The 18,140-nt window shown below is 23.7% G+C and overlaps 3 protein-coding genes across 3 annotated transcripts; 2 read left to right on the top strand and 1 right to left on the bottom strand.

The window, feature by feature from the left end:
- Nucleotides 1-15,293: 15,293 nt before the first annotated feature.
- On the bottom strand, nt 15,294-16,424 carry NCS54_01092900 (Alcohol zinc-binding dehydrogenase; the record flags this gene model as incomplete). The annotated part of the gene is made up of 2 exons (XM_053156217.1): nt 16,295-16,424; nt 15,294-16,234 (listed from the first exon to the last, which is right to left on the bottom strand). Exons 1-2 carry the CDS (start codon nt 16,407-16,409, stop codon nt 15,294-15,296), a joined length of 1,056 nt encoding a protein of 351 aa, XP_053012192.1. The 5' UTR covers nt 16,410-16,424.
- A 664-nt stretch (nt 16,425-17,088) lies between these two features.
- On the top strand, nt 17,089-17,581 carry NCS54_01092800 (2-methoxy-6-polyprenyl-1,4-benzoquinol methylase, mitochondrial; the record flags this gene model as incomplete). The annotated part of the gene is made up of 3 exons (XM_053156216.1): nt 17,089-17,148; nt 17,273-17,361; nt 17,422-17,581. 3 exons carry the CDS (start codon nt 17,089-17,091, stop codon nt 17,579-17,581), a joined length of 309 nt encoding a protein of 102 aa, XP_053012191.1.
- A 94-nt stretch (nt 17,582-17,675) lies between these two features.
- Nucleotides 17,676-18,072, top strand: NCS54_01092700 (2-methoxy-6-polyprenyl-1,4-benzoquinol methylase, mitochondrial; the record flags this gene model as incomplete). The annotated part of the gene is made up of 2 exons (XM_053156215.1): nt 17,676-17,916; nt 17,969-18,072. 2 exons carry the CDS (start codon nt 17,676-17,678, stop codon nt 18,070-18,072), a joined length of 345 nt encoding a protein of 114 aa, XP_053012190.1.
- Between the last annotated feature and the right edge of the window lie 68 nt (nt 18,073-18,140).

Here is an 18,140-nt window from a genome sequence, read left to right as displayed (position 1 = left end):
ATCTATTTAATTAATTACTTATCTTCCTTCTTTTATTATTATTACTCCTCTTTTCTATAATTTAGTTCTTTTTGCCCTCTAGCGCTAACTTAGTATCTTATTTATTTATTAAAGGTCTTAGATTTTTATCCTTATAAGAGCTATCTTATATATAATTATTTTTATTCCTTTTATAAGAGACTTTAATACTTTAAGAATTAACTCTAGAGAGCTATTTTAATACTTTTTAATCTATCTTTTAAGGTATTTAGACTAAGATTAGGCCTTAAGTATAATCTTTAGGGTCTTTAAAGCCTAAGGGGTTAATAATTTAATTACTTCTTTAACTAATATTAGCATCTATAGCTAAATATTAAGCTTTAAGACTATAATTTCTAGGTTAAGGGAAATAAAATTAATTTCTTTAAAAGCCTTCTTAAGATTTCTTTTTATTATAATAGCCTTATATATTATATAAAAGGCTAAAAAAAACTTAGTCTTTAAAATATAGGTTATAGAGTATTTAATTAATTACTTTATTTTTTATGTATAAGCTTATTTTAATATATTAAAGTACTTAATATTAAGAGGCTAGAATAAATAAGAAAAATAAGATAATATATAAAGCTAAATAATTTTTTTTTTTTATAATATTTCTTAAATTTAATAAAGTAATAAATTTTATAGCTATTAAGGATTAAGAAATAATAAGAAATAATTAATTAATTAATTATATATTAATTAAAATACTTAAGTTACTTAAGATTAATCTTATTATTAGTTTAATTATTTTAGGTTATTATAATAGCTTAATTACCTAAGAGGTTATTTTCTTAGTATTAGTTAGCGAGGTAATATTAGCTTATATTAATAATAAATAATTAGATTACCTAGCTTTTTATATTAATTACTTAAATAATTATAATCTATTCTTAGTTTTTAGGCTAAATTAATTTTAGCTTTAAATACCTCTTTAAACCTATAATAATTATTTTATTTATAATTATACTTATAAGAAAGTTAGTCTTATTAAAGTTATAGATATTATTTAATTAGATATTATACTTTATAATTATATTTACTATAAGCTAAAACTAATTATAAATAATAATTAAATCTTTATACTTAGCTTTCTAGTAATTATATTTATATAAGAAATATATCTTAAGGTCTAAGTGCTACTTAATAAAGTTATAAGCCTAATATATACTAATTAATAACGCATTATAGTTAGTAAGTAATTAATTAGCTATTTCTTTTATATTATATAGCTATAGGGGAAATTCTTATAAATCTAGGTTAAGAATAAAGTAAATAAGCATTTATTCCTCTAGATTAAATAGCCTATGTGATTTCGTAATAATATCTCGCCTAGAAAGAATACCTTATTACCGACGCTAGAGTATTATTAGATTAATTATATAGATTATTATAGCGCATTAGAGCTTTAATTTTAGGTTATTTAAAAAGGCCTAAAGGGCAAGAAGTATTCTAGCCTTATAATTAGAATATAATATACTAGGTAGTTAAGAATTAATTAATTAAATAAATAAGGTATAGGTTAAGGGATTCTTATTTTATTTACTTGTCTGTTTTACTTACTTATGAAGTATGTTATATAATAAAAAATAAATATTCTTATAATTATTATAATTACTATTAAATAAGAACTTATTAAATTATAAATAAAAGCTTAGAGATTCTTTATTTTTAATTAAAAAGAAAATATTAAAATATTATTAAGTTAATTTTTTTTATAATTATATATAAATATAATAATAAATTATATAATTTTTATTAAGTATTTAATAAGGCTTATTATTAATATTATAAAAAATATAAAAAGATTTTATTTATACTTAATTATATAAATTAAAGAAAAAAAGTAAAATAAGATTAATATATTAAGAAATATAAAAAAATATATTAATATAAACTTAAAGAAAATTAAAAAGTATTTAAAAAATAGATTTTATATATAATTAAAGATATAAAAAATTAAGATATATTTTTAATATTATTATTAGAGAGGGTAAAATAGCGACAGGTATAGATATTATAAGACTTTTATTTATATTATAATTTTATTAAGAAATACTTTTTAAGATATATTAAAAAATATAAGATATTTTTATATATTTTGAAATTATAATATAAATTATATAAGTATATTAATTTAAATTCCTTAAATTTATTTTAACCTTAAGATAAAATAATTATTTTTATTATATATTATTAAGATATAATAATATAATAAAATAAATATAAGAATAATATTTATAATAAATAATAATAAAAAAAAGTAAAATAAAAACTTAGTAAATTTTTATTAAACCTCTCTTAAGTAAATATTAAAATAAAACTTAAATAAAAAGAAAATCTAAGAAATAAAACTAAGAGTTTCTTGAGATATTACATATATAAAAGTATTAAATATTTATTATAATTATACTTTAAGTATTAAAAGATTAAAAAAGTAATATTAATACAAAACTATAATTAACTAATATTATAGCCTAGGTATTAATATAAAGAAAGGAAATTAAGGTAAAATTAAGTTTTAAAATAATAATAATAATATATAGCTAAAAACCTATAGAAATTATAATAGACTTAAATATACTTAAATATAATAGTAATATTAAATTATATTAAAGAAAATATATATATATATAAATAAGAGCTTTAAGAACTAAGAAAAGTAATAATATTTCATTAAATTATAAGAGAACTAAAATTAAATATATATTATATATAAAAAGTCTTAATAATAATAATTAATTATTAAGAATAACATACTTAATAGGTAAGTGTCTTACTTAAGCGAGTGTCTTAATTTACCCTATAGTGGGATTTACTCCTTAGAGAAAATTATTTTACAAAGTTCTATGGGATTAAGCTTTAATCCTCTAAGGCTATAAAATTAGATATAGATTACTTATTAGTTATAAAACTATATATATTTTTATGAGAATTTTTAAAAAAATTCCCTTATTAGGTAGTTTAGAAAAATAGATATTTATGTTATATAAATAGCTCTTTTTCTATAATGGAAAGTTTTTATAAATCTAAAAAAATTACTTATATATTTTATATTAAGTTAGGTTTATAAAAAGACTCTTTTTAAGTTTCTAGCTATTTTATAGCTATTTTTAGAAATTTAAGATTAGCTATTTTTTAATATATAATATACTAAGATACTAGCTTGTCTAAGATACTTGCTTATTAAGTATATTATATATAATCTTTTAAATATCTATATATTAAAATTAAAGAAATAATAAAACCCTAAGAAATTAATATTTTAGTTTTAATATTTATTATAATTAACTTATTAATTTTAATAAATAATAAAAAATATTAATAATAATTTAAAATATAAATAAATAATATTAAAATCTTAGTAGCTTAAAAGTTTTATAAAAAAAATAAAAAACTTAAATTAAATTTTTTTTAGTATATCTTATAAAGGATCTTATTTATTACTTAATAAAGATTTAATAAAACCCTTAGAAACTATTATTTTTCTATTAAACCTATAAGATAAAATAAATATCTTTAGTTATAAAAAGGCTAATAAGTTATCTTTATATAAAGAGATTAATTATATAATTAAGCTTATTAAGGGTAAAGATCCCCCTTATAGGCTAATTTACTTTTTATCTTATATTAAATTAAAAAGATTATAAGAAGATATTATTAAGAATATATAAAAGGGATATATAAGAGTATATAAGAGCCCTATAGGGGCCTTAATTATTTTTATTTTTAAGGAAGATAAAAGATTATATCTCTATATAGATTATAAGGGTCTTAATATTAATATTATTAAGAATTAATATTTTTTTTTTAATCTTAGAGATTATTAATAAGGTATAAAATATTAAATATTTCTTTAAGATTAATATAAAAGATATATATTATTATATATATATTAAAAAAAATAATAAAAAAATAATTATATTTTATATATATTATAATTATTTTAAATACTTAGTTATACTTTTTCGACTTATGAATATATTACTAATTTTTTAATATTTTATTTATTAACCCCTTTATAGGTTTCTTAATGTAATTTATAGAATATATTTAAATAATATTTTTATTTATTTAAAGGATAAAAAGTCCTATACAAGGGTAATTAAAGAAATATTAAGTTATATAAGAAAGGTAGAATTATATATAAAGCTATTAAAGTATTTTTTTTTATTAATACAAAGTTAAATTCTTAGGGTTTATTTTATTAAGCGAGAGGGTTTTAATAAATCCTTAATACGTAAAGGTTATTAATAATTAGCCTGAATTTACTATATATAAAGAAATTTAAGTCTTCTTTAGATTTTATAACTTTTATAAATATTTTATTTATAAATACTTAAGAGTAATAAAATTATTTATAAGTCTTATAAAAGGGAATATAAATAAAAAGAAATAAAAAAGATATTATTTAAATAACAAAAAGAAGTAATATTTTATTAGTTTATTATAAAGTTTTAAAAAATATAACTTTTATAATATTTTAATTTAATATAACTAATAAAAGTAAAAATAAATGTATTTAATATAATAATAATAAGTATCTTTTCTTAATTTAATAATTAAGATAAATAATGCTTAATTATTATTTAATTAATAAAGTTTAATTAAATAAAGCTTAATTATAATGCCTTAAATAAAAAAAAATGATTATTAATAAATTATTTAAATATTAATAATATTATTTAAAAGAGGCTGTAAATTAAATTAAAGTCTTTAATAATTATTAAATCTTATAAGTTTTTATATAAGCCTAACTAGAAATAATAAGGCAAAATACATAGCTTATTTTAATAGTAATAAAATTTTAGACCTTAGAAAGAATTAAGGTAAATAAATAATTCTTAAAGGAAAAAAGATTTTTTATTTAATCTCTAAGAAGTAATATTAAAATTATAATTAATTTATATTAATTTTTAACATAAATTAAAATAAAATTAAGAATTATTAATTTTATATTAATAAAAGTAATTTAATTAGTATTAATAAATATCTATTAATAAATATCTATTAATAAATATCTATTAATATAAATATAATTATTTAATTTATTTTTAAAATTAATTAAAGTAATATAAAATAAAAATTTTAATAAAATTATAAGAAAATATTATAAAGCCTAGAGAAAAAAAAAAACCTTATTATATAGACTATAAGGGAGAATAAGTTTTGATTTTTTAAAGGCTAAGTATATATCCCTAGGGACTTTATATTATAAAAAAGTATTTTTTATTTATATTATAAGTACCCCTTAGTAAGATATTTTAATACTAAAAAAACTATTAAACTCTTAAAGTATAAATTTTATTAACAAGCTATATTTATAGATATTAAAGAATATATTAATATATATAATATATTAGGGGGTAATTATAAAAAGGTATTATTTATATAATAAGCTAAAAAACCAATTAATTTTATAATAATTTATAATAAAATATTTTATATATTTTATTAACATTCATAATAAGCAAGTATTACAGACAAGCGAGTGTCATACTTATACCCTATAGTATAAATCCCACCTAGATCTAAAATAATTATAAGAATTTCTAAATAATTTAGTTAGAGTCTTTATAAGCTGAAAATAAAAGATAGAGTTTATTAAAAAATCTGAAGTATCTTATTAATTTTTTTAGATTTTTAAAAAAAATTAATAAGTAAGGTATTTAGAGATTTCTTATTTATACTATTTTTTTTTAGTTTATTATTTTTTAAAAATTAAAAGGATTTTGTAAAAATCTAGAAAAACTTTAACCTTATGACTTTTTTTATTAGATTTATAAAAAGACTCTTTTTAAGCTTATAGCTATTTTATCATAGTTTTTAAAAATTTAAGGTTTATAATTTTTCAGTGCATAGTATGCTATAACACTCGCTTGTCTGTGACACTCGCTTATTATATACGTTATGAGATTACCTTTTATTATATATAAAAATAAAAAGATTAATATAATTTAAATTATAATAAATAGATATATAAGATATATATTATTTCTTTTTATTAGTATTATAATAATTATAATAGACCTTATAGAGCCTTTCTATATAAAGGTAGAGTTATATTATAGAGCGCTATAGAGAATTAGTATTAATTAAGGGCTTATTTTTATAAGTAAGTTTTAATTAGAATTATATTATATATCTTAGATTAAATAGAGACTTTTAATAATATTTTACCCTTAAATTAATAATTAACTAAAATATATATATTAAATAATTAAATATTATTTATAATACTTTATAATAAATTACTAAGAGAGATAGCATAAGATCTCATTAATAATATAATTTATATATAATATAGCCCTTACTAGAATAATTAATATTTCTTTAAATAATATATTTATAAGCTATAAATTAAAATTTTAGCTAAATTTTAATAATACTTTATTCAGGCATTAAGTATTAAAAGTTAAAATATAACTAATATCTTTATAAGAAATTAGAGAGAAACTTTAATAATCTTAGTAAAGGATTATTAAAAAGAATATAAAATATTATAATTTTTATTATAAATCTATAGATTTAAATAAAGAGACCTTATAATATTATTTATTAGAAATCTTAAATTAAAAGAGAAATAAAAGAAATTATTACCTAGATATATTAGACTATTTAAGATCCTTAAGAGCATTAGTAAATAAGCCTACTGCCTTGTCCTGCTAAGGTATTAAGAGGGAAACACTTTAAGAAGATAGGGGCTATAAAGAAAGAAGTATATTATAAGGATATATAGAGAAGAAAAAAATTATATATATATTATTATTTTAATAATAAGAGAAAATATTATAAAAGTAATAATAAATTACCTTTTTATTATTAAAATAATTAAACGAAATATATATTTTATTATTAAGAGAAAATATAGTTATTATATTAATACCTATTAGCTATTTAGTATTATTAAAGGAGTTTTTATATAGATTTACTTTTAGCTAAGATATTTAGCTAGGAGGTAGGGGATAATTATTACATAGCTTTATTTAAAGCTTATATAATAATAGGTTTATATACTCTAACCCTCTTAGTGGGGTACTATAAAGGATTCCTTTATATTTCGCTATAGCTTTAATTATCTTAGTTTTAGTAAGCTTTAGTATAATATAACTATTTTATTTACCTAGCTGTATATAACCTAAGAAGTTAGAGCTATAATATAAATTCTTTAAAATTAGCTTTATTACTAATTTAATTATTTTAAATTATTATTCTTACTTAATTATTTAAAAAAAATTACTTTTCTTAATATTAATTTATATTAGTAATAAATAATTAAATTATTTAAGTTTTTATATTAATTACTTTAATAAGTATAATTTATTTTTAATTCTTAAGTTATATTAATTTTAGCTTTAAATACCTTTTTAAATATATAATACTTATTATCTTTATAAGGATATTTATAAAAAAATACCTTTATTAAATTTATAAATATTATTTATTTAAATATTATATTTTATAATTATATTTATTATAAGCTTAAATTAATTATAACTACTAATTAAATCTTAATATTTAGTTTTTTAATAACTATACTTATAAAAATATATCTTAACCTTTATATATTATTTATTAAAGTTTAATATTATAACCCTCGCGGTTATATTACATAGTCCCCACAAATCCCAAGTTCTAAACCACCAATCATAATGGGATTAACACAATAAGGACCGGTATTATTCCTAGACCGTATTATTCCTAGAATAATATTGCGCCCTCTCGCGATCGGCTTTACCTAAGGAAGCCCAAGTATATAAAATACGCTTATTATATTTTCTTATATAGAAGCTACCTTAGCTATTAATATAACTTAGTTATACTTAATACCCTTAAGTATATTACTAGATATAACTTATGCCTATTATTACTTAGACTATGCCTAATACTCTCTATTAATATAAACCTAGTATAACCGGTTTATCTCTTAGGAAATATATAATTATTATATATTAATAGCTCTTATTTAGTAATATATTATATACTCTAAGTAATACTATTACTATAGTACCTAATACTAGATCTCCTTTTACTCCCTATAGTAAGTTACCTATTACCCCCTAGCAGGGATAGCCCGCGACTAAGCCAGAGGAACCTAATATCCTAATAGATATAGATAATAATAATAAAGAATATATTATCCTAGCCTCGCATAAGGACAAAGTCTATAAACTTAGGAATAAGTATAACTACCTAACTACCTAGTATAATAACCTCTTAGATAGTATATAAAATAACGCCAGGATTACTTAGGAATGACTTGCGAGCATAGAGGCATCTATGAACGATATGTAAGAACGTTTCCGCTAAGCCATAGAACAGCAGCAGCAACAATACCAGCAACTACGTGATTAACAACGTCACGAAGGAACGGCTCTATGAACCCGTTAAGCCCTAAAAGACCAACCGGTCGCACCTCACCGACCCAGGCACATAGAGCCCTCTACTAGAACCGGATAGTGGGAAGGGAAATCCGGATAGCTTCCCATGATAATGAACCATCGCCGTGATTAGACGCATAGAACCCCGGATAGAAGAACCTATAGTATCGGCTTTAGCCTAGTAACCACTACTAGCGGCAAATAAATAAGCCGACTTTTAAGAAGCCGCTATAAAAGGCTTTAATTATAAGAAATAGATTATAAGATATAATAAATAAACCTATATACCCGCTATAGTCTACTATAGAGACTATTAATAGGATAACCCCGCATAATATAACTATACCCTATGCCCTTAATATTAACTTAAAGTATCCTAGGAATATAATAAGATCTATAAATAGTAGAAGGTAGATTAATATAGTAGGCTATTATATAATAATTAGGTTATTAAGATAAGTAATAATAATATTAATTAAACTAAGTTTAAATATAATACTTAGAAATTATAAAAGGAATTATGCTAAAGATGCTTTAAGAAACCCTAGAAGAGTAATAAAGAATTATAAAAAAAAAAAAACTACCTTTAATTATATAATAAAAATAATAATAGGTATTAAAATAGCCTAAGGGAAAAATATATCTAGACTATATAAGAATATATAGAAATAATAGATAAGTAAGAAATCTATATTTAAGCCTATTATAAGGAATTAGCTAAAAACCCTTAATACCTAGAAGTATCTTTTAATTTATAAAATAATATAAGAATATACCTAATATACTAAGAGCATACTAATATCTCTAGGATATTATATTAATACTATTAATATAAAACCTACTAAGAGGAAAAATAGAAATAAGACTATTTCCCTATCTTATTACTATATTAGCTAAATAATAAACCCTATTTATAGTATAAAATAGAGAGATATAAGGTAATATATTAATATAAATCTATTAATATTATAAATATATAATACTCCTTAGAACTCTATTATATTATCTAAGAAAAGAAATAAATTACCTATAAAATCAAGGACTAATAAAAAATAATTAGCTAGGAAGATAAAAAAGACTTAGGAGCTAAATAAAAATAGTAATATTAGGACTAGTTATATAGCTAAGATAATATATATAACTATAAAGCCTATATAAATAGTAAATATAAGTTTAATTATTTTAGCTATATAATATTAAAAAACTAGATAGCCTATCTAATATAAGGCAATAAATAGATAAATAGGGGAATATATTACCCTAGAAGGCCCTCTACTTTATAAATAAAGCATATAGGTAATATTACCTAGAATTAAAAATATAAGTTAAGGGAGAATAATTAAATACTTTAATAAATAGTAGAGCTAAGTAAAACTACTTTAACTTAATAATAGTAAATAGGCTTAAATTATTATAAAGGTATAAATAAATACTTTACTTAGTTATTAACCTAAAAGGAATCCCTTTTAATTATAATAATAGTATTATTAATAATAAGATTAATTACCTTAAAGTTTTTATTAAAAAAAAAAACTAAGAGATATTATTTAATATTATATTAAATAAGTAATATAACCTTATACTTAGGTATTTATAATTATGCTAATTTAACCTATATTTTAACTAAAGAATTAGCTAAGTATTTTTTTTTAATAATAAGGCACCCTCTATAATAGATAACAACTTAGAATATAATATGAGATCTCTAACTTCTACTAAAGATATTAGAGAAGCTAAGAAGAGGTAAATATAAGATACCTCTTTACCTAAAGGAATATAATATAAATACTATAATAAATAAAAATAATAAAATTAGTAAATAATTATATATATTATATAATAATTCTATAGGCTAAAAGAAAACCTTAAGTAAGCTAAGAAGATATTAGAAGAAGAATAACTTAAAAATATTTTACTATAATATTATATCTATAAAAAACTCTTTATAGAAAAACTTAAAATAGGTTTATTAGAATATATATATTATAACCTTAAAATTAAGTTTATAAATAAAAAGTAACCTAGCTTTAGTAAACTTTACTTACTTAATAAAGTATAACTATTAGTATTAAAGAAATATATTAAAGATATATTATAAAAAGGATATATTAGGGAAAGTAAGTTATTTATTAAATACCCTATTATGTTTATCTTAAAGAAGAATAAAAAGCTCTAACTTTGTATTAATTTCTAAATACTTAATGCTATTATAGTTAGAAATTATATATTATTGCCCCTTATTAGTAAGCTAAAGGATTAATTTTTTAAAATAAAGTATTTTATAGTACTTAACCTTAAAGGAGCCTATAACCTTATTTAAATTAAAGAAGAATATAAATAAAAAACTACTTTTTATACTAAGTATAAACTATTTAAGTACCTTATTATACCTTTTAGACTTATTAATATACCTATTATATTTTAATAGATAATTAATAATATATTATAAGAATATCTAGATATATTTATTATATATTACTTAGATAATATTTTTATTTTTTTTAAAATAAAAAAAGAATATATAAAATATATCTATAAGGTATTATAAATACTATAAGACGCTAAGTTATTAATAAAACCTAAGAAAAGTAAATTCTATGCCTTAGAAGTAGAATTTCTTAGATATATTATCTTATATAATAAGATATATATAGACCCTAAGAAGGTCTTAGTAATTAAGGATTAAAAAGAACTAATAAATATTAAAGAAATATAAGCCTTTCTTAGCTTTATTAACTACTATTATAGATTTTTTTAATAATTTAGGAAGATTATTATATTATTAATTAATCTTATAAAAAAAGATAAAATATTTATATTTAATAATAAGATAAGAAAAGCCTTTAATATAATTAAGGAATTTATCTTAAGTAAATTAATACTTAAGATATTTAACTTATCTTAATAAATTAAACTTAAAATAAATATCTTAGACTTTATATTAGGCGCCTAAATTAAATAATAAAATAATAAAGAACTCTTATACCTTATTATATTCTATTCTTATAAATTATATAAAGTAGAATTTAATTACTTTATTTATAATAAAGAATTACTTATAATAATTAATACCTTTAAGGAATTTTAATATTATCTCCTTAGAAATAAATATTAGATTAAGGTATATATAAATTATAAAAATATTACCTATTTTATAAAAACTTAAGAACTTAGTAAATAATAACTATAATATGCTAAATATCTTTTAGAATTTAATTATATTATTATTTATATTAAAAGAATAGAGAATAGTAAGGTAGATATTATTAACTAATAACCTAACCTAAATACTAGAAAGATTAGAGTAAAAGAATAGCTCTTATAGTTTATATAAGAAAGATACCTAAAGTAATAAATTATTACTTATATTAAGTAATAAATGCTATTATATTACTTAATAAATAAATAAAAAAATAAGATTATTACTAATATTACCCCTAGAGAACTTAGGAGACTTATAATTAGATAAATAAATTAAGTAGGAAGCTAATAAGGAATAATTATATATTAAAAATATATCTTTATACCTTAGAAATATATAGAAGAATTTATTAAATATTATTATTAGATAATAAAATATAATAAAAAACTTAATAATAGAGATTTCTAAGAAATAATATATTAATATTTTTATTAAGAAAACCTAAATATAAGACCTAAAAGCTACTTTAATTATAAAATATATTATAATAATATATAGCTAAGAGATAAGGACTTATTAAAATTATATAAATATAACTAAGCTATAGGGATATCTTATATTATTATTAGAAGTACCTATATAGTAGAATAAAGTAATCTACTCTTAAAGTAGATCTAAGAATATAATATATAACTCTTAGATAATAAGAAAACTAATAAATAATAAATCTTAGATAAATTATACTATAAACTTATATATAAAATATATAGTTACTTATTTTATAGATATTAAGGAATTAATAAAACCCTAGAATAAATTAAGATAATATTTATTTTCCCTAATATAAAGAAAATAGTCGCAATAGTTATTAAATAATATAACCTTTATGTAAAAACTAAGGCATAATACTATAAACCTTATAGGAAGCTATAATTACTCCTAATTATATAATAACTATAGGACTCTATTACTATAGATTTTATTATTAAATTACCCCTATTAAAAGAACTAGCTACTAAAAACTTCTATAATAATATTTTTATTATTATAAATAGACTTATAAAATTTTCTTATTTTATACCTTATAAAGAATTAATAATAATAAAAGAATTTATTTATTTTTTTTATTTTTATATTACTAAGATATATAATATATTACTTAAGATTATTATAAATTAAGGATTATTATTTATTTTAAAGTTTTAATAAAGCCTTATAGAATACTTAGGAATTAACTATAAACTCTCTATTATATACTATAAGGAGATAAATAAATAGACTAAATATATAAACTAAATATTAAAATAATACCTTTAATACTATATTAATTATAAATAAACTAACTAAGTTAAGAAGCTATTAGCTATATAGCTAGCCTATAATATAGCTATAAATAAAAGTATAAAGATTATATTAGCCTATACTAATTTTAGATTTATACTAAATATATACTAATAAATATAAGATATTATTATTAACCCTAAAATAATCCTTATTAATAATTAAGTAAAAAACCTATATAAAGAAATAAAAATAAAACTAGAATTTATTAGAAATAAAATAATAAACTATATTAATAAGAAAAAAATTAAGAGATTAATTTTCTTAAAGGGAAATATAATCTACTTCGCAATAAAAAATATTAAAATAAAATAATAAAATAAAAAACTTAATTATAAATATATTAGACCCTATAAAATTAAGTAGAAAATCTTAGAAAATAACTATAAATTAGACTTATTATTAAAAGTTAAGCTCTACTTAATTATTTATATTTTATTACTTAAATTAATAAAAAATACTATTTAAATTAAAACTAGCAATAAGCCTAAAATAAAAGTTAATAAACTAGAGGAATATATTATAAAAAGTATTCTTAATATAGATAAAATTAATAATAAAATAATATATTTTATAAAATAAAAAAACTACCTAGACTTAGAAAATATATAAGAACCCCTAGAATACCTTATTAATATATAATATTTTCTAAAAAACTTTTATTAATAACACTAGGATTAAATAAAGGTAAAATATTAAAAAAGTTATTACCTAAGCTAAAAGATACCTAGTTAATATTATTAGGGATATAATTAACCTAGAGATTATAAATAATAATACCTTTATAAGTATCTAGCATAGATAGAATACTATCTTATTATTCTACTTCTTAGAGACCCTAATAGGTAGCCTTTAAATGCTTTTCCTTTACCTAGGCCTAAATCTTATAAATACGTAATAAATAGCCTATAGTAGCCGCTAGGTAAGACTATAGCGTAGCTATCTCCTTATAAAGCTTTAATAAATTATCGCTAGCCTTACCCTTATCTATCTCTAACTTTTTCTTTTATTTTATTAGGTTAATAACTATGAAATAAATATTAGAAATAGGGACTATAGTAAGAAGAATATAGAAGCTTAGACTTATAAGATAATGCTATATAAGTATTATTATAAGACTTTTTATTATAGATATACTTACTATAGCGAGTAAAATCTATAAATATTAGGCACCTTTTGCCTAAATAGAAGCAATAAGTATAAGGCATATTAGCCTCTTTATTAGTAAACTTAATAAAGAGAGTAAGCGTATTAATTTCTTTATCCTTATAGGAAGACTATTTAGAGATATAGTTAGATATCACGTAATATAATAATAAAAGGTCTAAGTTAGATATACTAAGAATAGAACTAGGGAGATAAGGGTATATAGGTCTTAAGGATAAGACCTAATAGAGGGGAGATATTATATTATAACCCTCGCGGTTATATTATATAGTCCCTATAAATCCTAAGTTCTAAACTACTAATCATAATAGGACTAATATAATAAGGACTAATATTATTCCTAGACTATATTATTCCTAGAATAATATTATGCTCTCTTATGATTAGCTTTACCTAAGGAAGCCTAAGTATATAAAATACGCTTATTATACTTTCTTATATAGAAGCTACCTTAGCTATTAATATAACTTAGTTATACTTAATACCCTTAAGTATATTACTAGATATGACTTATGCCTACTATTGCTTAGACTATGCCTAGTACTCTTTGCTAATATAAACCTAGCACGACTAGTTTATCCCTTAGGAAACACATAATTATTACATTTAAAGTCTAATATATATTAATTATTATTATTTTATAATTTTTAAATAATTAATTATGTATCTTTTTAATATTATAAAATTAAGAGAAAAATCCTTATAAATCTAAAGTAAAAGTAAAAATAAATAAAAATATATTTTCTAAATTAACTAAATAATATAATTTATTAAAGCTATTATATTAATATTAAATACCTTATTATTAGCGCTATAACTTTATCTAATTAATATTATATATCTCTATAGCGCATTAGAGCCTTAATTTTTAGCTATTTTTAAGGGCCTAAAATATATGAAATAACCTAGCTTTATTATTTAATTCAGATATAATAAGTTATTAATAATTAATTAATTCAATAAAAATAATACAAGTTAAGAGATTTTTATTACGCTTAGTTAACTATTATATTTGCTATATATATATATATTATTATTATTTAAAAAGTAAACTACGTCATAAATCAAGACCCCTAGTTTTAAACATAACCGGTTTATAGAATTAAACCGCGCTATCTAACTTCGGCCAGGCTTCCTAACTAATTATAAGAATTCGCATAAATTCTGCCCAGGACTGCTCAACCGTCGCCACTTGAAATAAAAGCTATTTCCAATTGGAGACTCAGCATGTTAGATGTCGCTGCTCATTCCCAAGGGTGGATATTGGTCTTCACCCCTTTCCCATCACGATATTGGTCCAACGCCTTGTTGACCGCCACCGCATCTAAACCCTTGATAACCTCAAAACGGCTTGGCCGAATTTTCCCCTCCTTGAGCCACCGAGGAACCTCTTCCCAGAATCCCACTGTCACTTCTGGGTGCATTGGAGAAACGCCAAACACAAGGCGGCGTTCATACCCCGCAGACTTAGAACCTATTCGAGCAGCGTCGAAGTCTCCCTCGGGTCGACGAAGAGTAATCAACGTGCCCTTCTTCGTGTTTGATAGCGCCGCGACACCGAGCTCTTGTTCCACGCCAGCATTGACCGTGTCAACCGCATATACTAACTCGTCCCCCGTGATGGCACGAATCTGGCCCACCGCATCAGAGGCCAGTCGGTCGACCACGTGGGTCGCCCCGACAGACTTGAGCTTTGCTTCATTATGATGCCCGGCGACTGCGATGATTCGGCCTATTCCTGCCAACTTCGCGAGTTCAATTGTGGCTCGTCCGGTGTTGGAGCCGCCTCCAATCACAAGAAGTGTGACGTTGCCATATTCGAAAGACTTTGCTTCCGGTGAAAATGGAGGGGGGAAGCCATGACCCGAGCTCGCGAAGAGAGCAATGAACCCAGCCAACACAATGACGGGGATTGTAGATGCCTCATCGCTACTCAGGCCACTACCGGCTACCCTTCCTACAAACCTCGCATCGACAAGAGCATATTGTTGCGCTCCGTTGAAGTCATTGTCGAAGCCCCCTTCGGCAAAGGTGTGACCAAAAACATGCTCACCAACGATGAACTTGGCAGAATGCTCTCCAGTTCCCACGGCCACGACTTCTCCGACCAGATCACTGGCAAGAACGTAAGGCATGCTCGTGACAAAAAGGCCAACATCACGGGTTCTTTGGTCGTGAGGATTTACTAAACGCCAGTTAGATATGGTCCTTTTGTCCTTCTTAGTGGAATTAATTGCAAACTTACAACCAGAAACAAGAACCTTGACTAGTAACTGGTTCTCACCAGGCTGCGGGATTGGACGCCCCCCCACAACCAATGGCTTGCCCACTTCCTGGAGTAAAAGAGCCCTCTGAGACATGATTATTTCCGAGTCTGAAGTTGAACGCAATAATGAAGAAACGCAAACGAGTAGTGTTAATATGTAGAGGTATATGGATGGCATTTGCTAACGGTTCAGTAGGAGATTCGTACCAAGGTGGGAAGCTTGAGGCGTTAAGGCGTCTGCATTTCATTAACACAAGGAGCCTTGCGAAAGGCTATTGCTGTGCCTAGACGGTTTACTAATCGCGGAACCTCAAAAGGCTCCCTTTAAGATTCGTCACATTACTAATTCCCACACCAGTAACATCCACAGATGTTGTGGGAAGCGCGATGAGTCGGGTCAGCTCGGCAGTTATCTAAGGACTTCCGAGATTCCTGACAAATCAACTCGACATAGCCCGATGACGACAAGAGCTATTGGACGTTCATGATGACAGTTATCCTCTTCCATGATTTGGTCGCGGATGGCCAATGCATATGGATCAGAAAAGTCCGGTATTGACTAATAATCAGCCGAGAATTGGACCGAGGAAACTGATCAGCGACAAATCGAGCCGCCCGAACCGTCTAACCAGGCCTAACACTCGAATTGTCGATTACTGATCTTCAGTGTTCGAAAGACTTCTAACAAACCATAGGATAAGCCTCGAGAACTGGCCTAACTTCCATCCACTGACAGTCCTCCCGTTCCCTCCGGTCCATCGTCTAGCTTCACAATGGCCTCCCGCACAGCTCTCCGGAGCATCTCTCGCTCGTTCAAACCATCCATCTGCTCCGTATGCCTCGTCTGTCCCTTCTCTACCACCAATGTCGTTCACAATGTCACCGATTCCAAGTCCACCTCCACGGCCGATCGTCCTACCCACTTTGGGTTCAAGACCGTTACGGAGGGGGGAGTAGGACCGTGTCGCTGGCGTCTTCTCCCGCGTCGCCGAGTTCTACGATAAGATGAGCGACCTTAGGTCCCTAGGCATTCATCGATTGTGGAAGTTCGTTGTTCCTTAATTTCTTATACTCCAAAGAACTCTGAAAGCTAGCCAAAAGTCTAGGGAGCATTTCATCTCTTCCCTCAATCCCGGCGCCACAAACCCTCCCGGCCAACCCCAGCGCATCCTCGACGTCGTTGGCGGCACGGGAGACATTGCCTTCCACCATCTGCAAGACTCCCACGAATTCAACGGCAACCCTAGCGTGCACGCCACCATCTGAGATATCGACCCCGACATGCTAGCCATCGGCAGGCAACACACCCCCCCTCCCTCTTCCCGCTTCCCACCAACCCTCTCTCTCCTTCCTCGAACCCATGGTTGAGGTCCTCCCCTTGGCCCTCGAGGAAAACTCCCTGGGCTTGTACATAGTAGCATTTGTCATCTGCAGTTTCTCCAATATGCCCGCTGCGCTACGGGAGGCGCGTCGCGTGCTCAAGCTAGGTGGTGTATTCGCCAGCCTTAAGTCTTCCAAGGTCTACAAGTACCCTCTATTCAACGCTGTGTACAAGCAACGGCCCTTCGGCGCCATCCCTCTGATCCGCCAGCTCGTTGCTGGTGATCGTGATAGTTATCGGTACCTCGTTGAGAGTATCGAGCGGTTCTCCAGTCAGGGACATGATTGTTGATGCCGGATTTGTTGTCGCTGGAAAAGGTTACGAGAACCTGACTGGTGGTGTGGCTGCTATTCACAAGGGTATGAAGCCCCTGTAATCTACTCTCATATGAGGATATGACATGTGTAATTCAAGGTAGTTTTGAGAAAGCTGATTTCAAGGTGA

Source organism: Fusarium falciforme, chromosome 8 (assembly GCF_026873545.1).
Source record: "Fusarium falciforme chromosome 8, complete sequence".
NCBI lineage: Eukaryota > Fungi > Ascomycota > Sordariomycetes > Hypocreales > Nectriaceae > Fusarium > Fusarium falciforme.
Note: the sequence above shows the minus strand (reverse complement) of the source record. Positions and strands in the feature narration are given on the sequence as shown.